Source organism: Mastigoproctus giganteus, chromosome 1 (assembly GCF_048544385.1).
Source record: "Mastigoproctus giganteus isolate SK-2022 chromosome 1, ASM4854438v1, whole genome shotgun sequence".
Taxonomy (NCBI): Eukaryota; Metazoa; Arthropoda; class Arachnida; order Uropygi; family Thelyphonidae; genus Mastigoproctus; species Mastigoproctus giganteus.
In genome coordinates this window covers 30,872,440-30,893,054 of record NC_143575.1, presented here as the reverse complement: position 1 = coordinate 30,893,054, position 20,615 = coordinate 30,872,440, and the positions used below count along the sequence as shown (strand labels likewise).

General features: G+C 34.2%; 1 protein-coding gene across 3 annotated transcripts in view; it reads left to right on the top strand.

Annotated features, from left to right (window-relative positions):
- Nucleotides 1-20,615, top strand: part of Sf3b1 (splicing factor 3b subunit 1) — a 299,209-nt gene that overhangs the window by 45,894 nt on the left and 232,700 nt on the right. For all 3 annotated transcript variants that reach the window (XM_090372203.1, XM_090372195.1, XM_090372200.1), the window contains exon 4: nucleotides 2,504-2,621. In XM_090372203.1, coding sequence (XP_090228329.1) covers nucleotides 2,504-2,621 — 118 coding nt within the window. The remainder of the gene's footprint in view (nucleotides 1-2,503; nucleotides 2,622-20,615) is intronic.

The window sequence follows — 20,615 nt, the reverse complement described above, 5'->3', positions numbered from 1 at the left end:
CATATCAGAGTTGTTTCCCTCCCCCCCAGTTGTAGCAAAAAAGTGTTAAAATTGTTATCAGTGTAAGTAAACAGTACAATATATTAAATTTTTGTTTCTACCTTTATCATTCATTCATTTCTCTAAAAATTAGCTACATATAAGACATATACAAAAATCAGTAAAAACTGCAATGCATTAACTAAAGTATAGTTATTAAAGGATAAAATTAAAACTCATTCCACTACCCATTTACATTATTTCTTGTTTTTCCTATGCTGCTACTCCCTACCACCTTCAAAAAGAGTGGAGGATGGGTTTACCCTTGCACTAAACTTAAGTTAAAAAGAAGAATGTAGTAGTACCACATTATCATTATTGTTATTAATGCAATTAATCACAATAATGATAATGCTACCACAGGTTATTGAAAAAGCAAGTATCGTATTCAGTGGTTACAAAAAAAAATACTAGAAATATCATTATATTTCTTGTATCATATTCAGCAGCAGCTATTCACAGTTACTGCAATCCATTAAACAAAATCTTTTCTTTATCAATTTTACCTTTTTAAACACTGATCATATACTTCATTTGGCCTGTTACATTGTTTTAGGCTTCAGGTGTTGAGTAATAGAACACATAGTATGGTTATGAAATGGGCACTACTCTTGGATTAATGTTGTTGGTAGAGTTCCGTCCTGAGCTACTGTTTGTAATATTTATTAATGATATTGATGAAGGTATATCAAGCTTATCTAAATTTATAGATGTTACAAAGGTTTGCAGGGTGGTTAATAACAGGAATCAAGGCAGTGTAGTTAATAACTGAAATCTTGCAGCAAGATTTAGAAAAATTGGACAGAATGGCTTATAAGTGCAAGTTACTGCTTATGGGCAGCACTAATCCCAGAATAACATATCAGTTAAGTGGTACCACACTCATGGTGAGGGAGAACAAAAGAAACTCGGGGACAATTGTACAGTCTGATATGAAGTCCTCTGAGAAGTGCAGACAAGTTACTAAGGCAGCCCATGAGGTTCTGTCAGTGATATCCAGAATTTTTCCAACAGGGACAAAGAGATGTGTCCCATTGTATAAGCCAGTGGTTAGGCTGCAACTTCAGTACTGCATACAGGTCTGGAAGCCCCATTTTAGGCTGGAGGTGAATCTGTTGGAACAGGTTCATGGAAAAGTGTTAAGCACATAATAGTACTTTTACTGTAAAAGATTTTATTTCTGTAGATTGCAGTGGTAGAAACTGGCCACCTGCAAGACCTTTTTCAAAAAACAACAAAAAAAAGCATAACACTTGCATTCCCCTATAACTGTTTTATTTGAGAAATGAAAACCTTACCCCCTTTTTTTTTTTCTAAGAAAAATTAAGGTTCAGTAACCCCTCTGAGGAATAGATTTTCAAACAAGCGGCATTTGGAACTTTCATGAAACTTCTATTTTTTTTCTCACAAACTTTGGCATTAGTAGTGACACTTCACACATATGCAGCATCAGCTGGAAAAAACTGTCTACCTCATCTATCCATTCCCTCTAATAATTTTTCTAATTCCTCCTTAAACTATCCACTCCCACAACGTCAGATGGAAGTTTTTTTCCAAAAGTCACTCTTTGGCTGAAAGAAAATTTTTGCTTATCTGTCTTGCATCCATTCATTCTTTTTAGTTTATGTCCCCTCATGTGTATGTTGTCTGAGAAAGTGTAAGGATGCAAACAGCATTTAGTTTACTCAATTCATTTAAAACCTTAAACACTTTAATTAATAATAATATAATCTACAACAGCAAAAATTCCCACACCCTCCATATATGATGAACAACTGGAAAACACTCTTTCTGTGGCTGTTCTTCCAGATGTTGATATTCTACAATATGGATAAAATAAAAAGTGTCTATCTCTGTAAGTGGGACAAAGAAAGATCAATTTCTGCTTGATTAGTTATTGTAATATTTTAATGCATATGTTTGGGAATATTATAATAAAAATGCGTATATGCATATATATTTTATTTTTATTTTTTTGACTCTTGTTTTGTAACTGGGTAATACATTTTGATATGAATTCCATATGGGTAATTATATACAAATGCAAATCAGCTGTTTCATGGTGTGTTCCTACCAGTTCATTAGCGATTGCTCTCATTGCTATTTACTACAACAAAGAATAGTGGACAGAGTTTCAACATATTGATTTTTATGATCTGACATACAGATCTTACATGTTAAACCTTTTGCCTTTCTATTCTTTATAATAGTGAATTAGTCAATTATCAATGACAGTAGTCACTGATGAAATGATAGAAACATATGAAATGTCCAATTTCTGTTTGCATATAATTTGCAATGGGAAAGGAATAGTTATATAGATTTCATATATGTTGAAAAGTGCTTTGTTCCTTCTTTTAAAAATTGCTTTCTACATAAACTTCTGCATGCAGTATATGAATGTCCTATAGTGCTTTGCCAGAAATGTAATTTTTATTCAAAAAAAGTATTACATTTTGTTTAGGATTTTGATCCATTTGCTGAAAGACGTGTATCCCGCATTGCTGACAGAGAGGATGAATATCGTGCCCAGCGAAGAAAACTTATCATTTCACCTGAAAGAATTGACCCATTTGCTGATGGTAAGTTAATGAAATTCAGAACTACCAGAGGTTTAACGTTATTAATGTAATTCTATGCAGAACTGTATAATTAAATTATTCTCTTAGTCTTAATGAGTTCATCAATCCTGTGTGTAATGCTATTTGTTACAAACAAAAAATTATATTCAGCAAACTTATGGAAATAATCTCAGTAATTATAAACAGCATGCCTTTTTCACAAGAATTTGTGTGGTTCTACAGCAATCATTTTTCTTAATGTAAGTAGGCTACAAGTTGTGAATTTCTGTGGCAGTGTGCTCTGTGCAGCAAGTTTCTCTGTGGAAATTTGAACACTTTATACATGACTTTAAATATTAATTTGTTCTTATTTTGATATTTTTTTCAAAATTAGAGTGAAATTATTATCAAAAATCAAATCATAATTTAAAAAAAGTGACAAAACATGGTCATGAAAAAATGTTTGTTCAAGTTACTTTTTTTTATAAGGTAATGTTCTTCCACATGAGTGTATTTATGTATCACAAGACTCAGTTTCATCAACTTATAGCTCAGCATTCCCAAGAATATATTCACTTTGGCATTATGTATCTAAATTGGACATTTGATGCTAATAGGTATGAGTTTTTAATTCTGATTTTCAAACTTATTTTCTTACAATCATCTATTATAAATTGTGTTTACAATTACTTAGATATACAGATAGGTTATTGCAAACCCATTTGAACATTTATAGATAATTGCCACATAAATGGCATTATCTGAAGTTATCTTGAAACATATATATACGTATGTACTCCACAGAGCCCATACATCGAAAATATATATATACTTATGCACTACATAGAGCGCTGACCGGGCTAGCCAGGTGGGTAAAGTGCCTGCCTGGCAACCCAAAGGTTGCGGGTTCGAATCCCGCCTCGGGCTTGGATCAGAGTAAAATCCAAAAACTCTGGGAGGTGCATTATGGCCACAGAAGCCGATGCACCAACAACTAACAACAAAAAAAAAATAATAAATAAAAACTACATAGAGCATATATATTGAAAATGTATTATATATGTATGTACTCCACAGGCCCCATGCATTGAAAAAGTGTGTATACACACATACCTACTCCAAGAGCCCATACAATTAAAAATGTATCTATACGTATGTGTTCTAAAGAGCCCATTAAATGAAAAATGTATATGTACTTATGTAGGGGTTAACTTACGTCTGGCCTGTACTATTCTTTCTGCTGTTTTATACTTTGATAGTTTCTGTGTGCTGTGTAATCAGGAAAATTATGGGCATTTAGTTTTAGAACTCACTTTTGATTATTTTCATTCTTTGAATAATGCCAGAGATAGCTACATATTCTTCTCTTTATTTAATACAAGTTTCTGCAATGAACAAATGCATAATGTAGGAAATTTTAGTAATAACAAATCATAATTTACATTTAATGTACAACTAGGATGCCAGTTTAAATTTCAGTAGGAAACTGTTGGATTGTAGTATTCTGTGCTGAAGTATCCTGATGTGTAACACCGTTGGGCACTATTAAAATGTTTTGTATGTAATATCATTCTTAATATGGGATTTCAGAGTTATATGTAGACATCAGACATTTAAAAAGTTTAAATTACCTATTACATGTGCCATTCTCTATCATTGTACTTTCAAATTGTCAGTTGTGTTTTTTCTGTTTAAAAAGTCGTAGATTGGGCCCTGTAAAAATGTACTATGGTGCCATTCATTTCACTGCTAAATGATGAACTTTGAGAAAAGATTTTGAACATAAATAAAATCAAATGCTGTACTGTCTGCCACTTTAATCCTTTTTTGGAAGTACATTCCACATCTTACACACTGTATATGTTAAGCACTGTTTGCTTCTTTCTGACCAAAAGAAGCACAACTTAATTAAGCTTTTCTTGTGTAAAAACATTTTCAATATGGAAATTTTGTGTGTTTTTATCCATAAATGAAGAGCAAAGTTCTCCAATATTGCAGACCATATATTTTCATCATTTACAATTGATGTGTGATGATATCTCTATCCTTGAAGAATCAGAAAATTGGAATGGTTCAGTTTTCCAACTAGAAAATGCATGCTTCTCATCAGGAAATCCATACATTGGATTTCCTTCATGGAAATTTCAGTTATTGTGTGAAATCAAATTGCATAATAGAAATATTTAGGTATTAATTCCTATGATTACTTTCCATTGGGATTTCTGAAGGATTTGGATCTTTTGAATTGTAAATGTATAATGCATTGGTTTTGAACTGTGGTTTACATTTGTTATACATATGGGCAAAATGATAATGATATGTTTTATGAAAAAGCTGCGTGTCTGCAGTCAGAAGAGGAAAAATTAAAATATGGGTCTGATGCCTTCTAGTGGTGAAATATTTCAGGTTCAGGAAATATTTTTAATTTCAAAGTATTTGTAAACTTCACTTATCAGTGGGTATAAGATATAGATCATTAGTGGATACAGTTCATAAATGGGTATCATTAGGTGGATGGCTTAAGATTGTTTATTAAGGTATAACTGTAAAATAATATGATGAATTTTATAATACCTTCAGAGTAGTCTCCTTTTGAAGCTAGGCATTTCATCTTTCTCTTTAGCAAATTCAGTGCTGGATAATATTTTTTCTTTATTGAGATTTTCATGTAAGGGACCAAAAGTTGCAGCAGACAAGATCTGGTGAATAAGGCTAATGATCAGTCTGCATGATTTTTTATACCAAAAACTTTTGTAGTAAGGATGTTGCAAGCTTTGCATTTTCATGTGAAGAATACATTCAGGTAGTCAAATAGTCATAAGAGTTTTCCATTTGTGATGAATGGAATCTCTTAATCCACTGTGGTCATACTTTTTCTTAATAGAATGCTACTTTGAAATAAAAAAGATATTGATATGCTGCAGCATATTCACCTGTATATATTTCCAAATTTTTTTATTATTTTAAAATAGGATATATGTTGGTAAATAGTTTGTTAAAATTGAAGAGAGGAGCATGAAAGTCTATTGTGCTCCTCTCTTAAGGCTTGAATAAAACAGTTTGCTTGTTTCTTTTAAATGTTATATACCATGTTTGAAAATCTGAGTATAACTCTTCAATCCTATATATCTCACTTCTATGTAATGAGGTTATTACTCCTACATATGTTAAAGAATACTGGGTGCAAATTTGTTATACCAACAGTTTTTAAATCTTCCATTTAGGAAGTTGATTACTATAGCCAACTGTACTGGAAGGATGATTCTGAATTAGTTATGAGCATTTCTTCTGCCAAGATCATGGTGAATTTGGTTAATGAAGAAGTACTTTTTTGGCTGCATGTGACTACATGGTACATGAGTTCCCACTGAAAAATGATGTTCTGTTCTTATAAATGTAGAGGTGACACAGATTTCATCAGTTGGCAGTAGATTGATTATTTTCAAATTTGAATTTTTTGTGGACAAGTTTTCAGTACCTCTTTGTGTCATTAAAAGAACAGATGAAGCAATAGATATTTTTGAGCATCATTTCTGTCACTTTCATTGTGAGAACCTACAATATGCTATCGTGATACAAGATTGATGAACAGTGGTCCTTTGTTGGGAACCTGAGAAGTACACAAGGAAGCTTGGAAATTATCCCAAGTCATGCTTGGTATTTTAACAATTCCTTATAATAATGGTGTGTGCAAGAGATATTCAACCAGGTGAAAAAAACAAAAAAACAAAACTGATTTCAGGTCTCTTTCTAGTAAAGCTTTGGAAATGCTCATGACAGCAAGTCCATTGTTACAAACAACAATTTTATTCAGCATTACCAAATTCTGCAACAGTATGTTTCTGGCAACAGTCATGATCACTTGATGTCTAACAGACAATCCAAAGACAGAAAAATACTTGGTAGATTGTTTTAAAGAGTGCTAGTAAGCAATTCTGTGGCTGCATTTCAATATAAAATATGTATGTTGTCAGTGAAATATAATTTTTAATATAGTGTAGACCTTAAATACCTCCTACTTTTTTCAAAAAAGCTCCTGTTTTCCATCTTTTTTTGGTCAAAAGGTCTGCTGTCTTCTGGCTGTTATGGCCAGAAGGTCTCCTGTCGTCCATTGATTTACTCCTACATACAGTTACCTGAACTCCAGCTTTTTGAAAGTCATAAGTTTGCAGCTATGTTATGATGATCAGATCTAGAATCTTATTTTTCTGCTCAAATTTCTGAAAAAAAGGGGCAGATTTGGTGGGAGACTGATTTTTACTGAAATAAAATTACTAGAAAAATTCTGATATCATTAGCACTCGTTCCTAGTTTAGGATGGCCGTGCCCCTTTTATTCAGGAATGTTTCTAAATTTACTGCTGTGCATCTTTATTGTTATTTGTTAAACAACTACTAATTTCAGAAAAGTATCTTTAAGTAGTCTGTTATGAGAGTGAATCTAATGAGTGCAAATTTTGGAATTGGTACTAAAGCTTCTACCAAACAACGGCATATTGACTGCCCCATAAGTGCAGGAAGTGATGTGCTGCAACAGAAAAAAAAATTGGAACTTCATATATCATGTTTTAGCTGTTTACATGTATGTTTACATATTTGATATTTTTAATAAAGACAACTTTTAAAATCTTAATTTCAATGCTCCTTTTGTTTTTTGTAGGTAGCATTAACAACTCAGGTTTAGTGCATCATCAATGTTGCTGGTTTTTGGTAGTTTGTTTTTTGTTATGTGTTGTAGTTGTGTTTGTTGTTAAAAGAAGGTTTTGTAAGTGTTCAATTTTTTTAATAGAACATGTTTGTTAAAGAAGATCAAGTTACTTTGGATTTGTTGAGCGATGGGACCGTTCTGTGGTTGTTGACCTGTGTAAGGTGGCATAATGATGATAGACAATTTAACCAGGTCAGGGAACGTAAAGATTTTGCATTAGCAATGCTATATAATTCAGCACAAAAAAAAAAAAAAAAAAAAAAAAAAAATATATATATATATATATATATATATATATTTAAAGAAAGCAGAAACTTTTAATTATGGTTTATTTCATTTCGTGTTGACATCTGTAATTTTGCTCTTGCAGCATATGATGTTCATTAATTACGTATCATTAATTTCAGATGAAGGTCTGTAAATGTTGTTCAGTTCAGAATGAACAACCGATTTCTAAAAGTTGGCAGGCATGTGTTTTCACAATTGTGAGTCATCATCATCATCATCCATTTTCAGTTCACTGCAGGATGAAGGCCTCTCCAGCAACTTTCCAATTCCTTCTGTTTTGTGCAATGACCATCCATTTACTACCCACACACTCATGAATTTCATCTATTCATCTCTGCCATTGTCGTCCAGGTTTTCTTCTAGCTCCTCTTGAGTACCATTCTGTTATTTTCTTAGTCCATCTGTCATCATGTTTTTGAGCTGTGTCCTGCCCAAGACCATTTTAGTTCTTTAGTTTTGATAAGAATGTCCTTTACTTGAATTTGCTGCCTAATCCATGTGTTTCTCTTCTTATCTAACAGTCTGATTCCCAGTATAATTTGTTCCATTCTTCGCTGTGTAGTTCTCAGCTTCTCTTCCATTCTTTTGGTGAGTGCCCAAGTTTCACTTCCATAAGTCATGGTGGGGGGGGATTATACATTGGTTCATTATTTTACGTTTCAGACAAACTGGGATATTGCTCTTCAGTATGTGACTATATTTCCTGAATGCTATCCATCCAAAATTTATTCTTCTCTTGACTTCCAGCCATTTCTCATTATTACAGCTAATGACTTGTCCCAGATAAGTATATGACTCCACCTTTTCAATTACTGCTCCTTCAATCATGTTCCTTTCTGTGGCATACTTGTTCATCCTTACTTTTGTTTTAGCCATATTCATCTTTAGTCCAAAATCCTTACTTTCCTCTAATCCTTTGGGATTGTGGCTTATGACTACAATGTCATCTGCAAATCGTAAATGGTTTAGGTACTCTCCATTCACATTGACTCCTTTCTGCGACCAGTCTAATCTTCTGAAAGCTTCCTTAAGGGCAGCAGTAAACAGCTTTGGAGATATTGTGTCTCCTTGTCGAACTCCTTTCTCGATTTTAAATTTGCTACTGTCTTTGTCTAGTCTAATAAAGGAGGTTCTCATATATTTTCTTCAAAATCATAATATGTGCGGTATCTACGCCTTGTCTTTCCAGTGCCCGAAACATTGCCTTATGCTGTATGTTGTCAAATGCCTTTTCATAATCCACAAATGCCAGGCATAATGGTGTTTTATATTCATTTCCTTTTTCCATTAGCTGTGATATTACATGAAGCTGATCCATAGTTGAGAATCCTGTCCTAAAGCCAGCTTGCTCTTTTGGTTGATTCTCATCAAGTATTCTTTCTAATCTGTTAGTAATGACCCTTGTGAACAACTTGTAGATGTGGGATAACAAGCTAATTGCTCTATAATTTCCAATTTATCTCCTTTCTTATGCAACAAAAGTATGATTGCATTATTCCACTGCTTAGGCGTCACACCTTTTCTAATGCATTTTGTGAAGAGCTTTGCCAATTTTTGTGTTATGTCTCTTCCTCCAAATTTTAACAACTGTACAGTAACTTCATCTTTCCCCGGGGCTTTCTGATTCATTTCCTTCAATGCCTGTTCTACCTCATTAGGAAGAATATCGGGTATGTCGTATGTGTTGCTGATTTGCCATCCATCATCCCCAGCTGGCATCATTCCCTCGCTCCTTGTATAATTCTCTGTAGTAGTCTTCTGCTATTTGAGTGCTATTTTCTGCTAATTGTGAGTACAAATGGATAATTTGTTACCTTGAAGGAAGAAAAACTTTGCAAGGTAATCCTTGCCCAGGACAAGCCCAAACAGTTGTCACAGAAGTGATTGTTGCCAGACATCACCAGGATGGATCAGCACATGACAGTTGATATGACTGAGAGCTGGATATCAGTCATCGGTCTATCTATACACATCATCCATGTACATATTACAATACAGGAAGGTCTGCATGAAGTTGGGTTTCAAAGTGTCTCAGTGATGAACAGAAACATTTGTGAATAGGATTATGCTTTTATCTATATAAAGAGAAAGGAAACGACTTTTTAGATTGGATAGCAACCAGATTAGATATTGTGCAAGCACTTTGAACCAGAGTGCAAGTGATGCTGGATGTAGTGGAAACGTAGTTATGGCTACAGTCATTCCCATGACTGTAGTCATAACTACAGTCATGGGAATTTAAGATTTTCAAATTCATTGGAAAGAATGTGTTCATACTGATCTTAAGTTCACAGGGACTGTTGCTATGTCATTTCACATGTGCAGTTGAAACACTCACCTAAAAAAATTTTGTATGAATTCTCATATTTAATTTGCAATATGCCATCAAAAAAAGAAACCCAAAGATTAGACTGACACTATCAGTTTGTTACAGACAAATCGTCACACAAAGCTGAACACACTATGGCAAGAATATGAAACTCAAAAATGCTCCTGTGTTGCATAAACAGTTCTCTGGGAGTATGAGGACCTCAAATGTTCTCAGAGGACTCACAGGCTGTGCTAGTGTTCAAATAGCAAATTAGTGGCATTACTGAGAGATATATACAGTGGATTCCGGTTATTTGGGCCACCGGTTAATCGGGGCAGCCGTTTATTTGGGACAAATCTTAAAAAACAAACCAATCGAGAAAATAGCCAGGGTTTACTTTGCTTAATTGGGACAGCATGGCGTTTAATCGGGGCAGGAGACCGCAGCACTGGCGATTACACTATGATTGTCTCCGACGGTGCCACGTGGTTCAGTCGAAATTCTGGAGGTCACAACCATAAAACAATAAAAACAATTAGCAGTCACCTGTTTATTGGGCTTTTCTGTTAGTGAAGTCTATCATAAATGGACAGTAAACTCTATCTTACTGAATTTGCAATAACACCGACAGCTGGATTCTGTGAGTTATTATGGCGAAATGTGTTTACACTTCCATGAAATCTTCAATCATATAAAAAAATTAATTTTCAGATCTTCTCTTCATTCCTATTTTTAAAGCTTTGTAACTCGTTACTCCATTTTCACTTGCGCGTATTGTGTTACTTGCAATTTGTGTGTGCCGTGTTCTTTGTTATTGATTGCTTATCTTTTTACTGTTTTAAATTTTAACCCCCACCCACAAATGTCAGTGAACAGAAATGTCAACTAGTTCGTATGTACATATTACAGTATGTATTAATTATTCCGATTTTCACATATCATTTAATTTTTTAATTGGTAAGGTAATCCTATTTTCGCTAATTAGAATCGCTGTTTAATAGAATTAAAATTCAGTTCACAAACGTGATCACAATGACCGGCGCTTACTGCACATCGTATAGTGAACGGTACTTTACTATGGTGACTCCATAGTAAAGGGGGGGTGGGGTACATTGTATTTTTATTTTTAACTATTTACGTGAAACTTCGGATAATTGGGGCAGCCGCTTAATCGGGCCAAAATTCACTAGTCCTGATGTGTCCCAAATAACCGGAATGGACTGTATTAAATATTTTCACATATTTTTCCCTGTTAAAAAATTATCTCATAGGCATGTATATTTATGAAGATTAATATAAGTTACTAATTTAACTAATATATTTTTAAATTTTATAGTAGTGCATTTCCTTTAAGTATCACCATTTATCATTATTTTCATATATTTAATACTGGTAACCTGTGAAAGTTAACAACACTTGGTCTCTCTCTCTCTCTCTCTCTCTCTCTCTCTCTCTCTCTCTCTCTCTCTCACACACACACACACAAAGCATCTCCGTAGCCAGGTGGGAAGGAGCAGCAGTTAGTAGCACACGCTTCTTGATTTCTTGATTAGACCGGGGTTCGGGCCCGTCACCACCAGATACGGAGGATGCGGAAAGGTGAAGGGAATGACCACCGCATATTCCAGGAGCAATATGGCTTTAGTTGCTAATGCTCCTAAAAATCAAATAACAAACACTCTCTCTCTCTCTCTCTCTCTCTCTCTCTCACACACACACACACACACACACACACACACACACACACACACACACACACACACACACACACACACACACACACACACACACACAATAAAGTAAAAGAGATCATCAAAAATGTTGCCAACAACTAAAGCAACAGCAACAACTAAAACTTGCATTATCGGGATATAAAAATCTGGTGCTGAGATTTTTGTGTATATGGTTAAGATTTTTTTAAAAAATTGTTAGTTGGTATCAAAAAATACTCATGAAAATACTTACCCTTGTGTATGTATCTATACCAGGCTTTCCCCACAAAGTGAGGAAGGGTAGAAGTGACGATAGCGTTTAAAGATGCTCATTTCAACATTATTGTCAAAAGTTGACTTTTCTTCTTGTTTCCAACTGAATTTGAGAGTAATGTCTAATTTTGTCATTACTAGTTTGGTTAATTTTAAGACATACAGTACTGAAACTTCTACAAAAAAATTAGCCATTTTTAAATAAGAGAAAAATCTTTTGAAACAAATAACAGGAAAATGTTATGAATGTGGGTTCAGAAGGATGATGCAGTAGGCTTGTCAGCATGGTCGTTATTTCAGCTTTAGTGTGCTCAATCATATACCTAAAATAGAATTGATTTCGGTTAACTTTAAAATTGTAACTAATGATGTATTATTATATTCTCCAGAATACTAGTATGAATAGTGCCATCAAAACTGCTAATGATAAAAAGTTTTTACATATGATAAAATTTCTATTTACATTCCTGTTAACACTGGCATTTGTGAAGATTTTGAACAGCACATAACATGACAATTCTGATTTCTAAGAGTGGTTTGAAATCAGAAAAATATCTTGTACTCTATATGGATTCCTTTTTGTTCACCAGTCAATTTGTTTTGCAGTTATCCCTTTAGAAAGTGAAGGATCTCCCTGTTGTTGTCATCTCTTGTTTATTTCAAGTGCTCTTAGAAGCCCTGTTCAATCTTGAAAGTTAACTGTCGAAATGGAACAGGACTGAGAAAGTTTTTTCTACAGTCTTGTTTTTTATTTTAGTTTACCTTTATTTCTTTAAAAATGTAAACAAAAACTTCACTTTTTTCAATTATTTTATTTATTTATTTTTTATTATACCCCTGGAGCAAAAATTTGCAGATTCTAAAGGAAATTGATCCATTGATTCCAAAAATACCAAAATTTGTCTCTCTCATCTCCACTGAAAGATACTGAAATTTTAGTAACTTCATGAACAACCAGTTTTAAATATACAATAATACATATGCACTCTTAAAAATGAAACTTTAACCAAATGCATAATGCACTACATAATTCTGTTTCCTAAAAATGTTTGTTACTCGAGTAGACTATTTTTCTTGTGATCCATTTTGCTTTTCCTGTTAAGAAACCAGCAGCAATTTCCCATCATGGCAGTATCCCAGTGACCTTGGTACTGCTCTGCTTTTCCATTGTTTGCATGTCCTGATGAAAGCATTTCCTTTGCTCATCACTTACATCTCTCAAATTTTGAGGTAAAAGAACGATTGAGATGGGAATGAATAAAATTAATTTTCAAAGACGTTTGGCAGGCCATATCTTTTATAACATTGCAGTAAAGTTAGATTCATAATTATTTTATTTCCTCCTTCCAAGAATTCCATACACATCTGCTTTTTAAATGATCACCCAGCTGATCCTGTAGTTCAAATACATGATTTTTTTTTAGAGTTTCTTTATTTGAGGCCTGAAATGAAAATTCGTTCTTTCATTTTTGTCTGTTAAATTAGGAAATGCTTCCTTTTTAGGTAGCAGAATCCACTTCTTTCTTTATCCAGGCCTTAACAAAATTCTTCATTAATTCAAGCTTTATATGCAAAGATGGAAGAACAGCATTTATGGTTTAATCAGTGGAACATACTTTATATTACTTCTTTCCGATAAAAATTCCTCCTCCTTTTCCCACTGAAGCACAGTATAATGTTTTCTGTTGCATGACTGTCCCACAAGCATTGAGGACAGTAGTATTTTGTAAAACCTCACTGTATACCAGTGAGTAATCTAGTTACTTTAAGATCACCATAGACATTCCAAGCAAAGTCACGGTACTTCATTGTAATCAGAATATGGGACGTATTTTCACATATTTCTGTCAGGTCAACAGCATTAAATAGAGGAATGGGTGGGAATGAATTTCCACTGTGCAGCTTACTGCTTTAAGCTTAATTTTGAGGCATCAATAAATATATGCTGTTCATTTGGATTGTGTTCACTGCCTGGTTTGTTTAGAAGATGACTAATAACTTTACAGAAACACATACCATCTTCCATAACAAAGTATTTTGAAAACACTTAGTGATGTTTTTGATATAAGTGTAATTTTAGGTCCTGCTTCAAGTAACTCCCACTGTCATAACCTAGAAACAAAGAGTTTTTGCATGCTCTTTAGATAAGCTTAAATCACAAACTAAGTCATTCAGCTCTTGCTTGATTAGATATAGCGCGTTATAATTTTCTTGTTGTTAGTCCAAATCTGTTGAAGTGGCCAGTCCAGCAAAGTCTGTAATACAAGAATTCCTGCTGTATTCATCACTGCTTTCTTTATCCTGATTTTGGGGATCTGGTATTGGCACGTCCTTATTGAAGATATGTTAGGATATTTGATGCTGTGCTTGCTTTTTCTGGACATCCTTGATATTTTTTTTCATGCAGAAATAGTAATCATACAGTGTGGTTGTATGATTCTTGCTACCCTAGGAACATCAAAAAAACATAGTTTTAATTTTTCCAATTAGCCACATGATCAGATTTGTGGTCAGGTAATAGAGCACATATGTGAAGCCAAACTTTTGTCCTGATCACCAGTTTTGCCACCAGAGTACAAAGAATATACTCATTTAGTAATACTGCAGGTCTTTTTCCCTTGAGTTTTTGTTGTAAACCAACCTCACTTGTAGCAGAAATTATCAGGGTGATTCAGATACTTCCTTGCTTCTGCTTAAATGTGTTTACAGTATAATGCTAAAGCAAAACACAGAGGAAACAAACAGTATGCAATAAATATGCAATATACTACATGCCCACACTACAACTGTCTTTCTGTTACTGAAAAAAAAGAAGTGGAAGGCAAACAGACAAGGTTAAACATGATAACCCTCCTTGGCTTTACTGCCATCTGTGAGCACATGCAAAAATTATTATTTGCAGGTAATACAACAGATTTGTGTAATATCTACTTCCCTAAATTGTAGTAAGATATAAACTCAGTGATCACTGAATTGTGACCACCTACTTAATACTGTGTTGGACCACCATTCACACAGATAACAGCCACTGTTCACTTAGGCATTGACCCCACTAGATGTCTGAAGATGTCCATAGGGATCTGCAGCCATGCTGCCTGCAGAGCTTCCGCAGTGTTGAAATAGATGACAGTTGTATTTCCATATGCTTCACTTCCTGTTCCAAAACATCCCACCGGCGTTCAATTGGATTGAGATCAGCTGAATTTAGAGACCAATCAAGATTCGCCATGTTCGTTGAACCACTCTTGCTAAGAGCGCATTATTGTTTTGGAAGATCCAATTTCTGTCTGGGAAAAAATGCAACGTGCAGGGTGCATGTGGTCTCCTAAGAACTGCCAGTAGATCTCACTAGTGAAATGTTGGTCCATATGCACCAGAGTCCTAGTTCTTGCCAGTAAAGCATGGCCCATATTAAGTAACCACTGCCACCTGTCTGGATAGTAGATACCATGCACAGTGGGTCCATGGACTTGTTGCTTGTGGCACACACGAAGGTATGTTGCACCAGGTATTTGACTCATTCGACGAGCACACGCGTTTCCGGTCATCTATCATCCATCCAGCATGTTGTTGACACCACGGCATTTGCCGTCAATGATGAACAGCAGCAAGGTAAGGGTGCCTCTTTGTTCTTCTGCTGTGGAACTCCATATGTCTGAGTGTGTGGTTCATTTCAGTTGAGATATTGTTGTTACATTTCTCATATTATGTTGTGATGTCAGTTGTTGCACAGTAACCTGCTGTCGAGCCTATACAATGCACTGCACCCTTTGCTCACTCACCACAAACATCCACTTTGCAGATCCTTTACAGTTCTGTTAGAAGGAGGTAGTTTGACCCATTTGACACCATTCTTTGTACACCTTAACCACAGTATGTTATGAGCAGCTGACAAGACATGTTGTTTTGATATGGATTCTCCCGACACAAGCTTCAACAATCATGCCTTTGTTTAACTTTGTGATATGTTTACTATGTCCCATAACTGCTACTTTATCACTTTGACTTGCACAACTAGATGCTTTGTACACTGCTTTAGCATACAAAGCTGTTCAGCTTTTTATACTGCGAGCTATGGGCAATAAGCCATTATGAATGGGGTGGTCACAATTCATGATCACTGAGTGTATTTATTATGGGTAAATGCAAAAACCTGTATATGTAGAAATTGTGACATTTGAAATTTTAAGAGTTATTTTCAGAATTATGCATAAAAATTGACTGCGAACAGCTGATATATATTAGTGGATGTAAAAATCACATTTACCAGTGTTATTTAGCTAGCTCCATATTGGAGCCAACCTAATTAGTTTGGTTCCACTAATGTGTTATTGCATTTCAACACATGCTTCAATATAAATTGAAGTGTGAGTTGAAAGTCTTTGCATGGACATTTACATTTATTTTACATGTACTTAAAATCTATATAGTGATGTCTAGAAAAAAACATTTTTTTTATAACTGTCATAGCCTTGCTGTCCAACTTCCTACTTTCTTACACAGCGGTAACTTCTTCCACAATATGCATGATTTAAAAATGAATGGGGAAATGTATATATTGAATTATTGAGATTATTTCCTGATTGATTCAAATTTTATTTTGTAAGTAACTTGTTTTGAATGCAACCACAGGATTTTTGAATGGAGTATGTGATTTGGTATGAATGCTGTGAGTGAATGGATATGAATGCATGTTATAGGATATAAATTATTTACTTTGTTTTTTATATTAAAATATGGCTTCCAATTAAAAAAAAAAAACTTTCCTGTTAGCTAGGTATCACTTTTTAGTTTTTAAATTCATATCTGATAAAGTTACGAATTGGGAAAATTGCAAAGAAGATTGATCAAACCACTAAATTGTAAAATACAACTAGCCTTAAAATACTGCCTTTGGCAGTTCATACAAATCATCAGGATAAAATACTACTTAGTGTTTCAAAGTGTTTTTTTAAATAATTTTAACTTTCACATTTATTATCCTTTTGTACTACCAAGAAATGAAAGGGAAATGTAAGCTTGGAATTTTAAGTTATTTTTAATGTACTGACCAATTTTAAAATACTTCAGCAGCAGCAGCTGCTTACATCTTTGATTCTGTTACCCAAATAACTAGAATTGTTTCTGCTTTGAGATACTGTTCATGAAAATTTATTCACTTTTTAAATGGTTTTTTCCTTCTTTTCTTATCAGCACAAGCAGAGCAAATTGTCTTGTCCCATCAGAGTATTCAACTTATTACTCTTGAAATTTAGGTTTGACCATAATTCGTTTTTCACTGTTTAATTTGTACATTATTAGGTATGCACTTTATTAACACTGAAAATTTTGTTTGCCCAAATATAAGCCACACTCTTTTTCCCAAAATTAATGCCTGATAAGCAGTATATGATTTATAATCAGTTCTTAAAGGGGGAAGGGAGAAAATTGTGACTGGATTGTCTAGATTCAGTACAGGCATCCCCCACTTAGCAATCTTAATCAAGACTATAAAACAGAGCACTAAATGATTTCCACGTTGAGCAGGGGTAATGATCTATAGCAGGGGTGGCCAACAAGTCGATCGTGGCTTTAATTTCTGTTGATCATGACAAATTTTAAATATGTATAAAAAAGATCCCCAGGGGCTCACATCTGGTGTGTATGTGCTTGGCACACTCAGTGTCCTGAGCTGGATATAATTTTTTTCTTTCTTGGTGATTCCCTTCTATCTCTCTCTCTCTCTCTCTCTCAGGGTAATTCAGAAATGTTTTTCTTTTTTTTTTTTGGCTGGTGCAGCAGAAGCCTCAGGCTTCCTTGTATCATATGGCTAATAATAATAAATAGATTAGAAAAAATCTAAATGTTGTTGTTATTATTATTAAGCGCTCCACTACATACACTTATTAAAATCCGTCGAGCCACATGACTACTCTTGTCACCGCACAGCCGCCAGGCTTGCCTAGTGAAAATTCACGCAGTTATGTTGTGGAGAGCATAGCGTATGTGTTGAATTCTTATTTTGCTTACTTAATTTTAAGAACTGGACAATACTTGGATAAGTTAATTTGATTTAAAATGAATACCTATGAAAAAGAATAAAACATATTATTTTCATCAAAAGTGGGAACTAGAGTACTTTTTTGTAATGATAAGAGAAAAATGTTGTTTGATTTGCAACGCTTCCGTGGCTATACCGAAAAAGGGAAATTTAGAAAGGCACTTCAACGCATTCCATGGTAAATACCAATCGGATTTTCCACAATTTCTTCATGACCCCTAATTTACAATCTAAAGCAATAACTGTAGCATCATTTAATGTGAGTCATCTTCTTGCAAAAAAATGCAAACCATTTTATGATGATCAATTAATCAAAGACGCATTTTTAGAAATAACAGATTCTCTTTTTGAAAATTTTAAGAACAAAAATGAAATTAAAAGTGCTCTTCAAGATCTGCAATTATCTCAAAATACTGCGATGCCACGCATAAAAAAAAAATGAGTAAAAATGTGAGCGAACAATTGCGTGCTCATATTGCTAATTGTGTGTCCTTTTCTTTATAACCTAATGAATCTACAGACGTCAGTGATACAGCTCAATTGCTCGTTTTTATTCGTATGGTTTTCGATGATTCTGCTACTAGAGAAGAACTGCTGGGTATAGTTTCGTTAAAAGAAAGAACTAGAGGTCTTGATATGTTTAACGCATTCAAAAATTTTATTGAAAAAATTAAATTATCACTATTTAAGCTGGTACCAATAACAGCAGATGGAGCTAAAGCAATGATGGGTCATCTTAACGGATTCTTTGCATTGTGCCAAAAGGATGATGAATTCCCTGATATTTTGAGTTACCACTGTGTCATCCACCAACAAGTGTTAGCCAGCAAAAGATTAAATACTAAAAGTGTTATGGACATAGCTTTCAAAATTGTGAATTCCATCAGAGGACAATCTCTTCAACAGAGACTTTTCGAAATGAAACTCGACGAAAATGAATCAGATCTGATATTACACACAATGTGAGGTGGCTGAGTCGGAGCAAGTCTCTACAGAGATTTCGAAATTTGCTGAATGAAATTAAAAAAATTTGTTGATCAAACTGTTTTGGGGAGATGATTATATCAGCAGCTACAAGATACGGAGTGGGTTGTGTAATTTGGCTTTTTTTTGGCAGATTTTACCAGGGGCTCATATCTGGTGAGTATTGTTTTGGCAAACCCAGGGTTACAAGCTGGATATCATAATTATTCTCTTTCTTGGTGATTCCTTTCTACTTCTCTCTCTCTCTCTCTCTCTCTCTCTCTCTCTCTCTCTCTCTCTCTCTCTCTCTCTCTCTCTCTCTCTCTCTCTCTCTCTCTCTGTGTGTGTGTGTGTGTGTCAGGATAACTCGGGAATTTTTTTTTGGCTGGTGCAGCATAAGCCTCAGGCTTCCTTGTACCGTATGGCCGATAATAATAAAAAAAAAAAAATTAAATTCAGTAATCTGAATTTGGAATTACGAGGAAAAAATAAAAATGTGAGTGACATGATTATTTCTGCATATAAATATCAATTTTTGGCAATGGCTAAGGATATAAAAGAAAAAAAAAAAATTCTATCATTTTGCAAATATGCAAGATCATTTTCAAAAATATCCTGTTTTTGAATTTAATAGTGAGAAATATGTTTCTGAAATTGAGAAAGCTGTGGATGATTTTGAAACTAGATTCAGTGATTTTAAAACAGTTGAAGACATTGTTCAATTAATTCTTATCCATTTAATGTCGATTTAGATACAAAACAAATTTCAGAAACAATCGCTGAGATTTTTTACATGGAGAAAATATTACTTGAAAATGAAATTACATTGCAAAATGATATCTTCTTAAATGCCAGATCATTAGAAAAAGATTTTTGGAAATATGTTTGCCGAGAAAAGTACCCAAATGTAAAAAAAACGCAGTGAACTTTTAAATTCCTGTTTTGCTTCTACATATTTATATGAATAGTATTTGCATTTGAAACAAACAAAGACGAAGAATCACTGTTCTCTTACGGACTTATATACAGAAGATTCTTTACTGTTGGCCTTATCACAGTATATCCTCGATTTTGAAAGCTTGTCAGATTACATGAAGACACAAACTTCACATAAATTAAAAATTTAAATACGTATGAATTTAAAATAAGAATTCTGAATTGTATTTAATTTTAAAATTTATAAACAACATTTTTCAATATTAGCATTAGTAGTGGCATTTGATGCAAGAAAAGCTTATGCAGCATCAGCCAAAAAAAAAAAAAATAAATAAATAAATAAAAATAAATAAATAAATAACCACTTCCACTTCACCCCTCTGTTCGTTCGAAATACCTGTCCAGCTGAGCCTTAAACTTATTTAGGCTATCAACTTCCACGACAAGGGATGGAAGTCTATTCCACCAACCAACCACCCGCTGGCTAAAGGCAAATTTCCTCATGTCTATCCTACATCTGTCTTTTCTCAATTTGAATTTATGCCCTCTCAGGTGATTATTCTGAGCAAGAGGAAGAATCCGATCAGCATTGAGCATGCTCAAACCATTCAAGGCTTTATACACCTCTATCAGATCACCTTGCGGGTGCCTAGTCTCCAGACACTGTAATTTGCAAAACTTAAGCCCTTTCTTCGTAAGAGCACCCCTTTGTTCCATTCACTAATCTTGTTTAAATTCTCTGTACTCGTTCCAGCATCTCTACATCCTTCTTGAAATGAGGCCTC